Source organism: Sinohyriopsis cumingii, chromosome 11 (assembly GCF_028554795.1).
Source record: "Sinohyriopsis cumingii isolate HCF-2022 chromosome 11, ASM2855479v2, whole genome shotgun sequence".
Taxonomy (NCBI): Eukaryota; Metazoa; Mollusca; class Bivalvia; order Unionida; family Unionidae; genus Sinohyriopsis; species Sinohyriopsis cumingii.
The window spans coordinates 31,129,410-31,149,221 of NC_142971.1; the positions used below are offsets into that span (position 1 = coordinate 31,129,410).

Below are 19,812 nucleotides of genomic sequence, written 5' to 3' on the forward strand. Positions count from 1 at the left end.
TCCTTTATGGGAAAATTGCAATTGTCAAACATTAATTGTTGTTTATTTATTTACAGATTCCTTCGAACTTTTTGTCGTCTGTAAGACCAGATCTTCTGTGAGGTATGCGGCAGCTTTAACAGGAGAGGCCCCTAACAATATGACAGACTTTGCATCAGGTGTGTCATCCAGCAGTGTAATACATCTAGCATTTAATGCACTATGGATTAGGGATTTGTAACGCATTGTTTTTGTTTCTTGTACAGTTTGTGTGATTTTCAGTAACATTTATATTTCCTGTTTCTGATAGCTGTAATTTTATTCTTCATTTTGGGAACAATAATTTCCTTCCACATCTTTCCTTGTTATTTTTCTTTTTCTTGTTCTAATCTTTTTTTTAATGTTTAATTTAAATTGAATGTAACTGCCCTCAAACAAGATTGTTATTTTTGTTTTCCATTTTAAAGCAGGATTTCACTTTTCTCCTGAACTGAATTTGATTTTCCTCAGTATGGACCTTTTTTATATCGTTTCCAAAACTTTTTTAAAAAAAAACTCTGTCTGGTCCCATTCCACAATCATCCTTTTAATAAGTATTTGTTCCATATATTATAACATCTGTATAATTTTGCTTCATGTACACTGAAATATTACCCTGGTTAATATAGTCCTGTTTAATTCATATCCATTGTTTATCTGAAACCTCTTGAAATGTCTGAAAAATTACTGAAACTTAAGTAAAATACTATATAATGGTCAAAACTTTGGTGAAATCTCAAAATTTCTTTGCCAAAATCACTTTTAGTATGTCATTCCTTTTTATCTCAAGTTCAGCCGATTTTTGAATCCAAAACATAAGCCATTACATTTGTCCATTTTATTACTTATAAGACAAAAAAATCCAGTATTTCCCCTAAACGCTTCAGATTGCAACAACAAAGCAATCAATTAACAGCCTGTCATATATACATGCTAGCCTGAATGACATAATGTGGCCACGCATTGTTGCAACAATTGCTAGAACAGTTCCTGTCTCCATTAGACTGTTACATAAATATCTAAAATAGTATTTTAGAATCACATGTATGTTAAAGCCATGTGAGCACTTCTCCCTCACTGTTCTGTTGAAAAGGAGAAGTCACTTCTCCCTAAAATTCAAGTCTAGCTTGACCCCTGTTCGCAATTCATAGATCACAATAATTATGCTTTGATTTGTACTCGATGCTTGCCGCTTTCAGTAGAAGTATTGTATAAGGGGAATACATGAGGATAAATATTAATAATTTACCAGTCTTCCAACATCTTGAATTAAATTTTAGCATTTCATTAGCATAATCAGTTTCTCAGGTGAAGGCAACCCCGGGCCTTGGGCTATCAGACTTTTTGAGCACTGAATGTAATTCAAATGGCTAATATTTTAGCTTCTCACCTAATAGTGTATAATATTAACAGATGTGATGGGGATCCTGTCAGGGTCTCAGCGAAATTAAAATTATTTTATAGGGAACTCTTGTTTTAATTTTAAATTTAAGTTTAAATTTCAGCAAGCTCAAACAAATTCATTTATGGCACCATATATAAAGCAATACACTAAAACATTACATTTCATCACCATTAAATATCCTTAAATTTTGCAAAGGTGCCATATTTCTGATATCAAATCATTTACTGAATAAATGATGGACATTATCTTAAATTATCAAACTGTACAAGTTACCAATTTAGTTATAAATTTTATCAATTTTGCACTTGCAGAATTTTTGTAATTTACAGAATTTGGAAACTGAATTAATAAGACTTCCCCGAATCTGAAGTGGAATAAACTTGAATACTGAGAACATATTAACTATAAAAGGTTAGGTAAAAGCCTTACTTACATAAAATGACTCTAAAAAATCTAATCATTACAAGACCTTTGGTACTTTTAATAGCAGGTAATGGTTACCTGATGTCAGTTTCAATTTCTCCTCAAACTGAGATTTTGTGTTATCTTGCGTACGATGCTTCAGAAAATATCAATATTTTTCTCACAGGCCAAGATAATAGGAAGGATGCAAAAACACTTGTTTTAAAATATATCATCTTTGGTACAAGAAAACTGCCTCTATGGTGACAGTTGGTGCATCAAAATGACACCAAAAAATAAAGATTTAAAAAAATCATTAGGATGGCCACAAGTTTACAATACACTCATTGCTTCAGAAGGACAAGATTATCAACTAACAGAAATGTCTTACTGATTATCATGAGCTTGGACAAAAATTGCATGATCACTGATATGGATAGAAAAAGTAAATAGAAGAGGAAAGCTTCAGCAAAAAAACTGCTGCATTTATTTCCAAAGTAAACAAACAAGGATAAAAAATATAGATGCTAGTGTTCTAAATCTTTTTGAAGGGCAATCAGTACTCATGCATGAGGACTTCAAATCATGATATGGAAGAGGCATGGCCCACAGTAAACTCCCCTACTGCTATCCTATAATGCATCTGCAGACTAGGGTCTATGTTGTTTATTTTACTGATTATTTCTAACATACTGCACAGACCTTGATCTGCCAGTGCATTATGCGATGATAGATCTGGGTCTGTCAGGGCCTCTCTTGGAAATATTTTTCTTTGTGTCCTGAAATTCGCCAGATTTAAGACTTTGGAGCCACTTTTCAGCCAAAGGAGCCATTTTGTGCCATGATGCAGGGACTTAAATATATGCATACTATTGGCCCTATTTTTAATCTATATAAACATGACAATAAAACAGTTTTTTCATGTTTTTATTACATTTCAGATCACAAGAATAACTATTAATAAATATAACAATACCATTATATACATGTGAAGTTCAATGTATAGTATATGAAAAGCAAGAATAAATGTTTCTTTATAACTGATACTGCTTAGACATTATGAACAATGTCACTGACACTTCATCAAAATCTGCCTCATTTTTTTTCCCAAGATCATTTCTTGAATGCCTTCCTGTGCTCAAAATTCTCAACACTGGGCCCATCAATAGAAATTCTCATTAAATGTTTCAGAGTAGATATACCAATAGAATTTCTTAAGTTTGTTTTGATCAGATTCTGGCAACTGAAACCCCTATCACAGTCTGCAGTAGAAATAAGGACAAGTAACCTGGTAGCTGCCTCAGATGCAGCTGGATATAAATCTTTGTTTTTCAGCACTAGATTAACTGTATTCTTTGTGCTTTATACAGACTTGTTTTATAAATTTTTCATTGAGATAGGCTTTTCGGGCCCTTTACAGTCGACAATTGATATATAAGTGCTGTGACATGGCCATCCCATTCAGTATCAACTTTAAAGTTACACTAAATCGAGCTTAAACTAGTAGCCCAATTTATCAATGAGTCTGTCATGTGTCTTTTCTTATATTGGGTGATACATTGTATCATCAAGAGTAAGAACTGCATGAGCTTGAAAGGGACCAACCATTCATTTTACGGGGGAGAGTGGGGTATTGAGTGTCGACTCCAACATATTCCTTCCTTGCTTATTTTTAAAAAAAAAATCACAATATTTTGATCGCATTATAAATCTCATTTTGTTCTGCTTCTATCTCTCTCTCTTTCTCAACAACCAAGTTGAATAAGAAATGGACGAGAGAGAGATAGAGATTCACTTCTTAATTTAACCCACTCTTACAACAGCAATGTGAAATGTATGTGACTTTGGAATCTAATAATCAAAACCTTCATTCAATATCTGAACTTTTGACCCGGTAGAAATCTTTATTTTTCCTCATCAGATCCATTTGTTTTGTTTTGACAGAGCTAGTTTCTGAGGTAGGCCAATGAACATAAAAAGCTTGATCTCTTTTTTTTTTCCTCAAATGTTTGACAACATAGAAGTTATGATATGTTAAGATTATTGCTGAGAAATTTTATTTCAGATATTTTTGGCAAGTTGCAATTTTTAATTATCATTGAAAACCTCACAACTCTTGCTCAAGAATTTATAGTGAGAAATATTTGTTAATTTTCAGTAATAATGACTTTCAGGCCTCTGAGATGTACAGCTCCAGTCAAAAGAATACCTGATAACCAATATCGCTATAATACATGTGTATGGACACAAGAGCTCCCCAGTGTTTCAAACTCCATCTCAGTGTTCATACTGTTGTTTATTTCTGCCTCACTTGGCGGTAAAGATCAAAGAGCTAACTTGGTAGCACACTGGTATTTTTTGGCTGTTTCATTACCATATATAACTGAAAATTGATACACTACTCTATTGTGTCCCAAGAAGACCCTAACTAATGGCTCTCATAATATTGCTCTATCTGATGATATTGCATTCAAATCATTCAGATGTAGACACTAGAACGTAAATGAATTAAATACGTCTATTTGGTAGGCCACTGACAGTTATGGAAAATGAATAATTTAATTTTTTTTAAAAGGACTCAAAAAATACAGTAGAAAAAAATAAAATATGAGAAAGTGCTCAGGCACAACCCACATAGCTAACCCAAAAAATACTTAATTAAAGAAAACAACCAAAATTAAAAACTGAAACGAATAGCATTCACTTTGAACAAATACACTAAGCCTACGGGTACAACTACAGTTAGGAATAGGAAGGTGGGACAAACTCTATTGGTCTAAAAAGATCAGAACAGGGACACCCCACAAAAAAACAAAAAACAAAAAACCTAGCTGAACATTTTAAGATGTATTAAAAATGAGAATTTAAAACAACTTGAGTTGTAAAGAAAGTTATTCAAAAACTATATTTGCTGTCATATGTTAAAGAATGCATAATTAAAAAAGCTATTAAAGAAATCAAATTCAGTCTGCTTGCTAATAGATAGTAAATGAAACTTATGATGTACATAAGATTTAGTAATGAAGCTGGCAAAAAGAAAAGTTGACGCAGTCTGAGTCTAGAAATAACCCTAAATGTTGTTAATTCCATGTGTGAAATCTTAACTTTTTTAACAGTATTTTTTATTTTGAAAGAAAAAATTATATTTGTTTTATTTACATGATGTGATGAAATAAGAGAGTCCACTGCAATTGATAACAAACCTGCAGATGGATTTTGTGTCAATTATTACATTTGTCACATGTATAGAGATACCTGTATTCATCAGATTTATTCTTGCAACTAACAGTAATTGCTTAAAGAGATGTTTACATAAAAATCTGTAAGACATCTGCCTTTCAACAATTTTCAAATGAGATAACTAGTTTTCCATTAGTTTGATTTCATTGTATAAACAGTATTCTCTTCACCCTAAAACATGACAAATATAATTGTTCTACCTTGTGATAATTATTATTTTACCTTCATAATTAAAGCAACTTGATAACATTGAGTTCTTTGAACAATGAATTCTGTATTTAGTTGGAAAAAAGATTCTGCCAACAATATTATTGTAACAGTCTTTTAAACATTTCAAACACTAACATTACCTTTTGGTTGCTATGGCAACCAAAGTAAGTTTATACTTATTTATCCTTCTCATCATACATGTATGTAGTTGGTCAATGCCAGTGTGACCTTCCAAAATTTGATAAATCTTGTAAAGGCTTTATCTTCAGAACATTTTGCTTCACAGACTTTTTAAAAATTATTTTTTCTTGCAATATATAATATTGTTTCAGCATTTAAAACAAATGTTGATGCAGCTTTCCTAATGGCTTCTTTGATGGATGTCCTGAAAATCTATATATCTACTTCTTTGAAATGGATGGTTGTATTGACATGTTCTGACCTACAGCATGGCAGCAAATTATTATTGCTATTTGTCTGAAACAGATGGCAATGGTTGCACATGTATTGTCAGAAATTAATATGATGCGGATCTGACACACAGTATGGACAGCATGGTGGCCATTTAAAAATCTTGTTATGGCTACCTCTTCTAAGCAAATGGTCATATAAGTATGGCATTTTCATTAAAATAACTTTTGTTTGATATCTAGCTGGTTATGCAAACATGCTGCTGATCAGACCTCCAACATAATGACCATGGTGGCCATTTTGAACAAATTTGATTATCAGTGGACCTCTTGACAGGATGGTCATATTGACATATGGTTTTCTAACTATACAAGTAGCTGGTAAAAAAAAGGCTGCTAATGTAACCTTTGAAACTTTTACAAATCTTGTAAAAGGTACCTCTCCTATACAGGTAGCATTGCTGACTTTCATCATGCCACTACTTTCTTGCAGTATATAGTTGTTCCTATATTGAACAAAATGGTGATGCAGCATCCAAAATGGCTTCCTTGACAGGCATCCTGTAATCTTTGTATGTCTGCTTCACCTGAACATACTGTATTGAAATAAGGTTTCACCAAAACACATTAGCAGTGTGTTGCTAGCATTGTAAATGATAATGGTGTGCTTTTTATGACTGTACTCCGAGTAGGAAACACATTTTGAAAGCTATTTCTGAATAGATTGGAAAACACCAAATCCCAGGTGATCTTTCAATAACATACTGCCTAGTTGTGTTAGAAACATTGTTTTTCATTGGCTGTTTGGCTCGCACATAAGCAGAAGGGTGAAAGTTGGAGTTCTGTTGTTTGTTTCTTTGCTAAACAGAGCCATTATTTTTGTATCGAGACCACTCTTTATTCCAAATGCCCATCTTATCCTACTTTTTGCAGAGGTTCATCTGTCTGTTTGCAGTTCATACTAGTTTGCCTTAGATCTGAGACCAAAAACTCTAAAATCCAGACACAAAATTGGATCCTGACCATGGACCAATTTTGGGTAGTAAAAAAATCGGGTCCAAAAAATGAGGTTTTTCCCTCTGTATTTTGTAGTGCAACTAGAAATTCCAGATTATTTGGTATCATTGTAGAGCTACATCTGTCTACCTTTCTATAATGCCACCCACTTTAATGTATCATGCATGACCATGACGCTACAGCACTCGGCAGTAGGCTACTACCTCCTGCCAAGTTAACTTGTTGCTAGGGGTTAATGTGTTAAGCAAAAAATGCTTAGAAGTGGGTTTATCAAACTCTTTTGATTATATGGAAACTATTGGACACAGGAGAGTGAGAAATAAAAGGAAATTATCTTCACAGAACCCTCATTAGATGGTAAGTTGGGAAAAATAATAGTGAGTTGAAAATGGTGCCAATCTGACTTACATTATGGCCATCATAAAAATCATGTTATTGCTAGTCTTCCTACATGAAAGGTAATATTGAATGCTTGTGATGTCTGGTCATTTGTAATTGGAAATGGTGTTAATCTGATGCCAATATAGCAATCACTACAGTCATCTTGATAAACTTGTTATTGCTTCTGATAAACAGAAAGTCGTATCAACAGTGGGTTTTCACCAGAAGACTTCTCATGGAGTCTAGGTCATGAAACCTATGCTATCTAAATTTGTTATGGCCGACACTGCAGCCATTTAGAAAATCTTGTTATTGCAACTCTTTATGTGATGTTTGCTTGAAGACTTCTGATGTCAAATTAGTCCTAAATAAACATGGTGCTGAAGTGAACTCCAGTCTTAAAAATTTTGGTATTGCCACTCCTCATAAATGGATAATCTTATCAGCATCGAGTTTTCACCAAAAGGTTTCCTATCATGTCTAGTTATTTCTGAATTAAAATTGTGCCAGTCTGAAATTCAGTACAACAAGCATGGCAGCCATTTTAAAAAAAACTTGTTATAGCTACTATTCCTTAACAGAAGTTTATATTGGCATGTGGTTTTCACCAGAAGACTTTTTATGGTGTCTAGTTGGCCATAAACGAAAATGATACCAGTCTGTAATTCAGTATGGCTACCATGGTGGCCATCTTGAAAATTGTGTTATTGCTACTCCTGAAAGGAGGACCCTATTGGCATGATGTTTTTGCCAGAATTTTTAGGATGCATAATTGGTTCAATATGAAACTGATGGTGATCTGACATCTAGTATGGCTGCCCCAACAGCCATATTAAAAATTTCTACTCCACCTTAATGGATGGTCATATTGACATGGAGTATCTAATTATTTCGGGTTGGTTTGGTCTTGTAGGGTTTAACACCATCATTCAGCACATGATAGGCTATACATGGGAGCCAGTATAGAAGAACTTATAAACACCCTGAGAAGAAGCACCAACACATGGGATGCTACTGGCAAGCTTTCTCATGTATCCTTGTTTTTCGAGTTGTGACTTAAACTCATGCAGACAGAGGTGAGATGCATGATCTGTAAAGTTGGACCACTTGACCCTCCAGGGCTCAATGTCTAGTTGTTCCTAAATGAAAATCGTACTGATCTTACATCAGATATGGTCACCACAGCAGCTAATTTGAAAATTTTGTTATCATTCTAGAATATCAGAGCTTGTTTCAACACTCAACAATTATAAACAGGAAACTTTTTTCTTGGATTCCTGAAAATTCTTTTTGGCCATTAGAACATCAGTTCCTGCAGGAGGTCACAGGTTCAAACCCTGGCTGAGTCATACCAACGACTTACAAAAATGGTACTAACAGCTGCCTTGCTAGGCACTCAGCATTAAGAGGTTAGTGTTAGGACTGGTTGGCCCAGGCATCAGGAAAAATGTGACTGGGTGGGACATCATGCTACATGTATGTGGCATGATGCCCCAGTGTTAGACATCACTATAAACTGCCACACTGCAGATATCATAGCAATATGACTGAAAAATTGTTAAAGCTACATTAAAAATCCAACTCACACACAGATCAGTTCCTTTTAGAGATTTTATTTGTTCTGTTGTCTAAATAGAATAAATTATATTCTGTAAATCATAAGTCACATTAAAGATACGTTCCCTTCATTATCAAAAGAAAGCTCCTGTGGTGAAAAGTGCCCAGTCGAACAGCCTGGTTGAAGCAATTCACAATATGAACATTTTGCAGCTTATAGCAGAGTATATTAAAGGCAATGCTTACTGAGTAGCATTTTGAACACTAGTAAGTCGCATTTTTCAGTTTCACCAAATATATTGACATTCCAAGGGTTCTTACTGCTGACAATATAAATTTGTTATGTTTGGGTAATTTTTATATACTGTATAAGTGATTTCTGTTTTTTTTACAATTTGAAATCATTTTATTTCTATTGCATTTTATTTTATTTTCTTTATTTGATAAGCATATTTATTTAGGATTCAAAAATTGTGACATCCTGCTTTGTCGTCATCTAGTTCATTATGCCATAAGACTGATACAACTTTCATGTCATCATCTAGTTCATTAGGCCATAAGACTGATACAACTTTCATGTCATCGTCTAGTTCATTAGGCCATAAGACTGATACAACTTTCATGTCATTGTCTAGTTCATTATGCCATAAGACTGATACAACTTTTATGTCATCATCTAGTTCATTATGCCATAAGACTGATACAACTTTTATGTCATCATCTAGTTCATTAGGCCATAAGACTGATACAACTTTTATGCCATCATCTAGTTCATTAGGCCATAAGACTGATACAACTTTTATGTCATCATCTAGTTCATTAGGCCATAAGACTGATACAACTTTTATGCCATCATCTAGTTCATTAGGCCATAAGACTGATACAACTTTTATGTCATCTGCTTCATTATGACATAAGACTGATACAACTTTTATGTCATCATCTAGTTCATTATGCCATAAGACTGATACAACTTTTATGTCATCATCTGCTTCATTAGGTCATAAGACTGATACAACTTTTATGTCTTCATCTAGTTCATAAGGCCATAAGACTGATACAAACTTTAAGTCAGCATCAAGTTCATTGTGATATAAGCCTGATACAACTTTCATCATCTAATTCATTTTGCCATAAGTTTTTATACAACCTTTGTCATCAAATTCATTATGCCATAAGTTTTGATACAACCTTTGTCATCTAATTCATTATGCCATAAGTTTTGATACAAACTTTATGTCAGAATCATGTTCATTGTGACAAAAGCAATGGTTGCACATGTTACAGACTTGATGTCAGCATCAAGTTCATTGTGATACAAGGTTGATACAGACTTGATGTCAGCATCAAGTTCATTGTGACATAAGGTTGATACAGACTTGATGTCAGCATCAAGTTCATTGTGATATAAGGTTGATACAGACTTGATGTCAGCATCAAGTTCATTGTGACATAAGGTTGATAAACCTTAATGTATGTGTCGAGTTCATTATTCCATTATGCACGGAACAGTTCAGTTATGACAGCAGTACCACAGAATTACCTTAGTTGTGCTGCTACAAGAACAGTATTTCACTAGGTGTAATGTGTTGCATGGTGTATATAGTCTCCAAGGCTCTCACCAACTGTATTAATACAGCTTTCTCACTCCATGCTAGACCTAAAAACAATTTGGCATAGACTATGTCACATTGCAGCCTGCGCAGAATGGCAGTTATAGAAAATAGAGACACTTGGACAAATTTTTCATAACAAGGTTATTTGTAAGTTCATGATCACAGACATCAGGTGTTCCTCTGTTATATCCAGAAACATAATTTCAAGAATTGTTTTGATTTGTGAAGTATTATTGGAAACTTACATGGTGTTTCAAAATTATTTTGGTAAATAATTTTTGGTGGACAGAAACAAATAGGATCAGCAGCAGCATACATAAAATATTATGTGAATTTTGGAGATTTTAGGCAGATCTTAGAAGTAAATTATACTTACCTTCCTTTGTTTTGTCTGTTTGCATCTTAAAATTACCACTTTCTCTACCTCTGGTTTGGATGCAAGTGACATAAGGATTTAAGTTTTTGCAAAAGGAACCATAGCAAAATCACCACACGGATAAGTGCTTCTTAAGTACATGTGCTGCACATCTTCCAAGTCAAAATCTGTAAATGAAATATTCCTGAAATGGAATTCACCTGCCACTCTTATTTGGCTTGAAGGTGAAATTATACTATAGGATTTCTAAACTCTTCTCCATTTTATATTTTAGGAGATTTTGCCCTTGAAACTAAACTTCTGAAGCAGAACCAATTAACTTTGTGATACATGTACCACCTGCATGATTTTGGTTTGGGTAAGTTGTAATGGCACTTAAATTCAGAATTTATAACCCTTGTATATTTCTTTTTCAGAGACCAAGAAGGTATTGTGTGTATTGCATTCCAACAGTCCTAAAATGAAGCAAGCTTGCCAAGCACTTTGCCGTCTCCTCCAGAAGACTAGCACAGTAGATGTGTTAACAACAGAGGAAATCTTGTGTAACAGAGATCCATTAAATACTACTCACTTGCAAGACGTTCCATTATTAATCCTAGATGAGATAATGATGCAGTTATGGAAGGGTGATTCTAATGAAAAGTCTATTCATGACCCTTCTGCTGGAGTTTTAGCAGATATCATCAGGATGGTAAAGAAGACACATTGCGTAGATGACATATTGTTTGTAAGCCTATTCAGCAAGGAGCAAAGGTGTTGGAAGAGTTTAATACCAGAAATTGGTAAGAAGTTGTACTATATCTGCTCCAAAAGAAATGATGTAGAATGTGATGATAAGTTGGAGCTTAATCCAGCTGCCATTAATGAACTTTTGGCACAGCTTCCTGGCCGCAAAGTGGATTGCATATGGAATGACATTGAGGAGGCAAGAATGTTTGAAAGATCCATACAGTTCTTGGTACCGACTTGTGAAGATGATGATGGAGTGAAATGTGAATATTCCATGTTAGGATTGGAGTCGGCATCAGCAGTGGATTCGGAGAGATACTGCAGCTGGTCAAGTTCACTGTCTTCTCCCAGTGCAATTGTTTCTGCATCACCTAATAAATCTCCACACAGAAAAAGCAATGAAATGCAACTAGTTCATCCTGAGAATGACTGTTCACTGCATTATCCAAATGAAAGTGGTCGGGTTTTCCATGGAAAGCATTCTACTGAAAAATGGGTGGAACAGCAGAATTCACCAAGCTGTAACTATGCCAGAATGAAATCAAAACTTTGCTCCAAATCAGATTGTCCCACCTGTCAGACTGAGTTAGGCTCTGGTGTCCGTGTTCATCAGAATGGGTCAGCTATATACATTAGGGAGAAAAGCATCACCAAAATGCCACACTTTTCTAAAGTAGAGGGTTATAATAACAGCTTTATTCCCTGTCATAATGGTCAGGTAGTAACATGCAAGGGAAATATACATAGTCCATATCATTTGGATAGTTGTAATGCCAGGTCAGGGCAAATAACACCTGATATCATGACCGGAAGGTATAATAGCAGTGGACGTGTAATACATTCAGCTATGACTGGTTCTTCAGCAGTTATGTATGAAAACAGCAACAGAGGCCATGGATGCAGGATACACCATGAATGTGATTGTGATCAGTCCGAAGAATTTATAGGGCCTGAATCAGATGAGGAAAGTACAACTGATTCTGTGCTAAACAAAAAGTTGATGGACTTTAATAAGAGAAATGGATATTTACCAAAGAGAGAAGATGTGTGTTATCCATGATTGGTAGTAATGCTACAGGTTTTAATGTATCTACCAGTTGTATGCAGTGCTTTCCTAATTGAACTTCCTTACCAGGGACAGTCTGTATTTATTTTTTAAATGTGGTTAGTTACCAACATTATGTGCAGAAAATGTTTGGTGTTTAATTGTTCATCACAACCACAGACACCGATTTCTTATGACAGAATGACATTCAGAAGTTAACCAATGACATCAGTTATGATGATACTGTCTGCAGAATTATAAGTGAATGCATAGCATCAACAGCTTTGGAAACTTCAGTCCAACCAAGATATGTACAGTTTTGGAAGAAATCAGACAATAAATTACCAAGCACCTGTACATCTGTGTGAAAATGTCAATTGTATGATAAATAGGCTGTTATTCCACTTTTTTGTGTTTCTATGAGACGATCTTTTTCATAAATAGTGTTGATCTTGATGTGCTAGTACATACTGTGTTTATCAGTCATTGTTGAGACAGCTGGAATTCACGTGGTGAACAGAGTGGAACTTGATGACTTAGTGAATCAGCACCACTACATTTGAAACCATAAGTACCTGTGTGGTTAACTTAAATTAGCTGGTGAACAGTACAGTTCTGTAACTCGGTGTGACCACATTTGGTACCATATGTATCTGTGTTGCTGATTGGAATTCAGTGAACAGAGTGATTACCATATGTAACTGTATAGATAGCTGGAAATCAGCCAATGAACAGATTGGAACCATTTGATGTCACATGTAACTGTGTTGTTTGTTGGAAATCAAAAACTTACTGTAAACACATTTGATTCAGTAAGTACAATCGCTGAGAGCAGGAATTCAGATGATGAACTGGGTGGAACTCACTGATTCAGTGTAACCACATTTGACACTTTTTATAATGCACCAGTGTTGCTGAGAGCTGGAACTAAGCTGATGAACTGAGTGAAACTAGATGTGACTACATTTGATATCATAAACCTTTGTAGAACATACACCCACCCAATAGCAACAAAAGTGTAGACTGTGATTTGCCATCAGTCATTGTGTTGGCAGATCAGGGTCTAACATGTTTGTTCAAAATCAGGAGTTGGATGAACAGTGTGGACTCAGATTTGCTGGCGATTACATATGTGCAGAGTTTGGTCAGTGCTGTTTGCAGTTGTATGTACATCATACTATGGTTCTTGAAAAATTGACCAGTTAAATGGTTGTGGTTTCCTCTCTTGCCTGCTTTAGAATAGATGAGGCATATATATCACTTTTTTATAGCATTGCATCATCAGAATTCAACACTAACTTTTTTAAGTAGGAAGCCTGCAGGACTTCTTACTTTTGAAAACTGGTGGTCCTTCTTACAGATAGAATGCCCTGCTTGTTTAAGGTTAGAGTTACTGAAAAAATATTAAATCTATACAGTAAATAAAACACACATACAAGGTTGTTATTTTATTACAGTTTACATTAAATTCATCAACAATTTATATCCTTTGTTTTGTAACACTGATAAATAGAATGTGTGGTATTTATTATCATCATCATTAAATCACCATCGTCATCAGCAGCATCAACATCACCATCTGTTCCCATTGCACCAGTCTTTTTCATCCATTAGTTCCCATATCTCTCTGATGACATAAATTAATATTCAAACATCAGTTATCTATTATCTGCTAATGTTTGACTATTGTCATATTATCTTTTTATGGTCTAGTTATGTGACTTTTTGTTTATCAGACTATTGTTGGGAATGATTTATTGCAGTTCTTTAAAATTTTGTTAATACATTTAGTATAGTGCCACCTCTTTAAAACACTGTCTTGGGGAGCTATAAAAGGGACATGCATTATAAGGAGGGATCCTTATATTGAAGCATTCAAGACCAGTCTTTTTCATAATAATAAGTGCAAATCTAATGAATACCATCAGTTTCATGTGAGATGTTGCGGGTTCAAACCCCGGCCAAGTCATACCAAAGACTTTTTTTAAATGGTACTAGCATTAAGAGGTTAATGTTAGGACTGGTTGGCCTGGTGTCAGGATAATGTGACTGGGTGGGACATCATAGTACATGTCTGCAGCATGATGCCTCATTGCTAGACATCACTATAGACTGTCACACTGCTGAGATCGCAACAATGTGACTGAATTTTTTATATAAAAGCTGCGATAGAAATCCATATCACACACACACACACAAATACACCAAGGGTATGCAGAACCAGTCTGTGTCAAAATAATAAGTATATAAAATCTAATAAATACCAAGTGTTTCTAGACCCAGTCTTTGTCATAATAATAAGTGTATACAGATATAATAAATTAAGTAAAAATGATGTGAACAAGATCTATAATTGATTTTCATTAGCCTAGAAGTAAAATTAAGTAAAATAATTTGAAGTCTAAGCAATTAATGGGATTCATTGACTACATCCTCTCTATAACAAAGGCAGGAATTTTATAGTGAGGGAGAACTATTTATATGTGACTATGTATTTATCTGTTTATCAGTGTGCTTGTTTATGTAAAATGAGAATCCAAGGGCAAACAGCTTTGACTTCAGTATGCAGTTGCAAAATGGGCTGGTAGATCAGGGTTGGGTTTCACTTCAAGTCAGAAGTAAATGTAGAATGAAAAACAGATTGATCTGCAAACAGATTATTTATTGGCTAAAATGGATTTTTGCCATTTGCTGATGGGTGTAATATGCTGTATATGGATAAATACATTTATAATGTTTTAATGGAAATCAAAAGTGATGTGGTGAGTTTCAATTAAACATACAAGACTAGACTTTCTTGTTCAGTTAGATGGATATATTACACAGTATTGTATTACCTCCCCAATGCTTTTGGGTAGGACTGTAGCCCTGTAACATTTGCAACAATTAAAAAGCAGCATGACCATTAATAACAGCATTAAAAGAATCTCATGGAACACAGATGTAACTATTAAGCTTTGTGTAATAATAATAATAACAACAACAATAATACTACTACTACTACTACTAATAATAATAATGTGTAGCTCATATATATCCGGTATTAGTAAAATGTTAATGAAAATGTCCAAAGTAAAAGTCGGTGTTTGTCAGTTTCAGTTACATTGGTGTAATTGCTACCCCAATTTTCTGAGACTGATGAACCGCACAACATAAACATCATCAAAAAGTTATTGGACAGCTTTGTTTGAATTGCCTTGTCATGAAAATATTATACTGTGGTTTTTAGAAAGAAATGTATAGTTGCCCTGTGATATTTTCTGAGATAGACAAACAGTTCTAAAGTAAAACACCAAGAAATATAGTTGCCTGTGATGTTTTCTGAGATAGACAAACAGTTCTAAAATAAAAACACCAAGAAGTATAGTTGCCTGTGATATTTTGAGATAGACAAACAGTTCTAATGTAAAAATACCAAGAAAATATAGTTGCCTGTGATATTTTGTAAGCTAGACAGTCCAGAACTATAAACACATAAGAGGCTGAGCAGATATTGTTTGAATAGCCATTATACTCTGTCAAAGTGATTTTGTGATTTAGAAAAATAATGAGTTGTGATATTTTCTGAGATAGACAAACCCTAAAAGAAAAGTCTAAAAGATACTGGACAGCTATAGTTTTGAATTACCTTAACATGAGGAAGCTATCTTGTGTTTAAAAGAAAGATTGTATTTGCCCTTGATAGAAATTACAGTAATTGATAGTTTCATCTGTATTTTTTTGTTGCTGATTATATTTAAGTCAGATAATGAAATGAGTTGGAACTCATCCGAAAGAAATTTTTGAATTTGCATTTTATTTTTCTTGCCTTTCACACATTGTGTGGAAACAATGTCAGGTGTCTGGAGCTTTGACACATTGTATGGAAATGAATTCAGGTGTCTGGAGCTTTGACACATTGTATGGAAATGAATTCAGGTGTCTGGAGCTTTGACACATTGTATGGAAATGAATTCAGGTGTCTGGAGCTTTGACAAATTGTATGGAAATGAATTCAGGTGTCTGGAACTTTGACACATTGTATGGAAATGAATTCAGGTGTCTGGAGCTTTGACACATTGTATGGAAATGAATTCAGGTGTCTGGAGCTTTGACACATTGTATGGAAATGAATTCAGGTGTCTGGAGCTTTGACACATTGTATGGAAATGTATTCAGGTGTCTGGAGCTTTGACAAATTGTATGGAAATGAATTAAGCTTTGACAAATTGTATGCATGACATTAGCATTAAGAGGCTAATGTTAGGACTGTTCAGCCTGGTGTCAAAATAATGTGATTGAATGGGACATGATGCTACATTACATGCTGCAGCATGATACCCCAGTGTTATCACTTTAAACTGCCACACTGCAGACTTTGTAGTGACATGACTAAATTGATAAAGCTATGTTTAAAATTACACACATACATACACATACACCCCATTCCACCCGCTACACCTTTTACAAACTCTAGGAAAGTTGTTATACACCCAAATTACAAGGCTGGCACTCTAGTCGATCAAAGGAAAAATAATTAACTACTTATATTTGCATATGTCAGATGTAGGGAATGAACACAGGACTGCAAAGATCCAGAGTTAGTATTGGTAGACAATTTTGCAAATGCATTCGAAGTGGAAATTAGCACTGTCCTATTACACACCTTCAGCATTTTTTCATTACATTAACATTTGTCTCTTACTGTATTCTTCTACAGATTTCTGCTTTGGTTTACATACAGCTCAAGAAAGTTACTGCTGTACATAAGTCCTGCAAAAACAGTTTTCACCTCCAATTTCTTGGTATGATCAGTTAATGGCTCTTTGAATGAACAGAAGTCTGTCACCTAGAAAGATCTTTTCAGAGAGCTACCATAACTGCTTTAAAGATCATTATAGCAAATATATATTTCAATTTTATTGCATATATAATCCATCAAGAAATTGTGTGATAAACTTTTTACTAAGCATGTATTTCAGTTAAATCTCGTTAAAGGGCTTAAGTGAAGCCCTGACCAATAAAAGAAAGTTATTAAGCCTTTTGAAGTCAGTAGATCAAGACGATGACATCCAAGTGAGCATCACTTTAGCAATTAAATATATTTAATGTATTTTTATGCCCTTTTAGTACTCCCTTCTTTTTTACCTAATTTAGTACAAGTAGAATAATGATGTACAAGATTGGGGGCAGTAAAAAATATGAGATTGGATATTAATGTTTACAGAAAAATTTGGGACAATATATTTACTTGGCACTGAGTATGGGTGGCAAAAGCACAAGGAAATTCTTTACTGTATACATTAAAACAATTGTTGCTTTTACTGTGCACGTCAGAAGGTTATTTGTTTACCCAGTTTGATTAATTTTTCCTGACATTTAAATGGAAACTTCTCCAAAAGGTTCCTAAGCTTAGAATAGTGTTTCAAACAGGAAACACAGGAATTTTACGATCCTGCAACCTTATGGCTAAGCCATGTCGAGCATAGTCAAATGTAATTTCAAGAAAACAAACACATGGTAAAAATAATGTTAACATTTTCCAAGATACTTTTATTGATGAATATTAGACTGATTTTTTTTCAAAAATTTTGGTTGGGTAACACAGGTTTGTGTTTTGTGACAGTAATTTTGTGAGTTTCAGTTACATGTATGTATCAACAGCAGCCACTAACCCCAAACTGCCTTAAATCTGTTATAGTGCCTCTGCCTAATTGATTTATTTTGACAATGAGCTTTAGTGTTGGTAATCAGTTGGTTTCATAATAGAAAAACACTCATATTTGTAAATATTTGGACTATAGATATATTGATATAGTATAAGCCTTAATCAACAAGTGTTTCATTCCTGATATAAGTGTATTTACCTTAAGTACAGAACTTACATGTGATAACAGGTGGTATAAATTCATGTCATATCTGAGGTTAACATATTTACTTCTGTCCAAGCTGAGTCCAACTGCTAACTGCAAGGCTCAGATCATCAGACACATAATGCGATGGCAGTTCTGGGTTGATGCATTGTGTAAGGAGTAATCAGTAAAACAAATAGCATAGGCCCTGGTCTGTTCATGCATCATGTGACAGCCAATCAGGATCTACAAGTATATTATTTCAAGTTGGACTCTACTTACATGCGAGTGAATACAGTAACTGTATAGAAATCAGTATGAATTTTATGCATATTGTGTTTTATATTTAGAGTTATATGTAGATAAAATTCTATATATGTATTATAACATACATATATTTTTTATTTCTGTTGATAATGCAGATGTATAAATACAAAGTAGATTCAAAAATATGTATATGGGTGAACAGTTTGTTTTAAAAGTTGTGAAAGCTCAAACATTATATGATTTGGTTTTCTAATTTTACTTTAAAATTGTGTATGTTTTGATGAATTTTATTACATGTACTTATAGTAATGTTGAATTTATCCATCATTTATTTATGGCACATACCGTGATTTGCTCATGTATAAAGTGAACCCCGGCTGCAAACGGACAAATAGAACAAACCCAGTGAAAAGATGATAAGAATGGTGAAAAGATTTAGGATGCAATGTGAAATGGTAAATTGTGCCTGGAACAAGGTTGCCACTTTTTAACTGTGAAGGATAACATTTTTGGGATTTGATTTAATATATGAGAGATGTTTGACAAAATTCATGTATGTTTCAGAACACTTGAATTCTTTAGGATTTACATGGTTCAGAATAGACAGGTCTGCTTAGAACAGATCACGAGATCTGCAAACTTTGAATAGGAGTTTGACTTCAAATAAGATGGATTTTCATCAAGTCAGTTTTTAGCATGCAAATGGACAAACATGACAACTAATGAACAAAGTACTTAATATTATTTAAAATATTAAAATATGCAGATCATCATATCATGTCAGTCCTTTCATAGTAACTTGTTGCTATTGATACTCTCCTTATATGTGCCACAGGCATTAAGTATTTATTTGGATATTGGTGGCCATATCATTGTTGTTTTTAACACTTAGGAGATGATGTATTATTACTGGATCCAGGTTTCCTCTGAAGTTAGCCTGAATTTTCTGCATAATGGAAAATGTCCTTTCAATGCATGCATCAGAAGAATTTTGGATGGAGGTGGACAGATTCTGTTGAAGTGTTAAAAAATACCAGCTATCAAATATATTGGTATGTTATTAAATTCATGAAGAATGGTAGAATTATAATTGAATCAAAAGTTGCCAATAGGTGGGTTATTTACTTTCAACAGGCATAATTCAGCATTTCACCTGGCAATGATATATCTTTATTAAAATGCATTATCATATTTTCCCTGCAATAACGTCTGGTCATGTTGAACAGTAAAAGCATAATAAGTTACTCTTAGTAATCAGCAGTTCATTGTTCCATCTTTCAGGGACGGGGTATTTTAGTAACTGCTTGC

General features: G+C 34.1%; 1 protein-coding gene across 4 annotated transcripts in view; it reads left to right on the forward strand.

Annotated features, from left to right (window-relative positions):
* The window catches only part of LOC149787850 (uncharacterized), a 200,622-nt gene extending 195,358 nt beyond the window's left edge, over nt 1-5,264 (forward strand). For all 4 annotated transcript variants that reach the window (XM_089974069.1, XM_089974071.1, XM_089974070.1 and 1 more), the window contains one exon: nt 57-5,264. In XM_089974069.1, the coding sequence (XP_089830195.1) occupies nt 57-220 (164 nt within the window). In that variant the 3' untranslated portion in view covers nt 221-5,264. The remainder of the gene's footprint in view (nt 1-56) is intronic.
* Nucleotides 5,265-19,812: the final 14,548 nt, after the last annotated feature.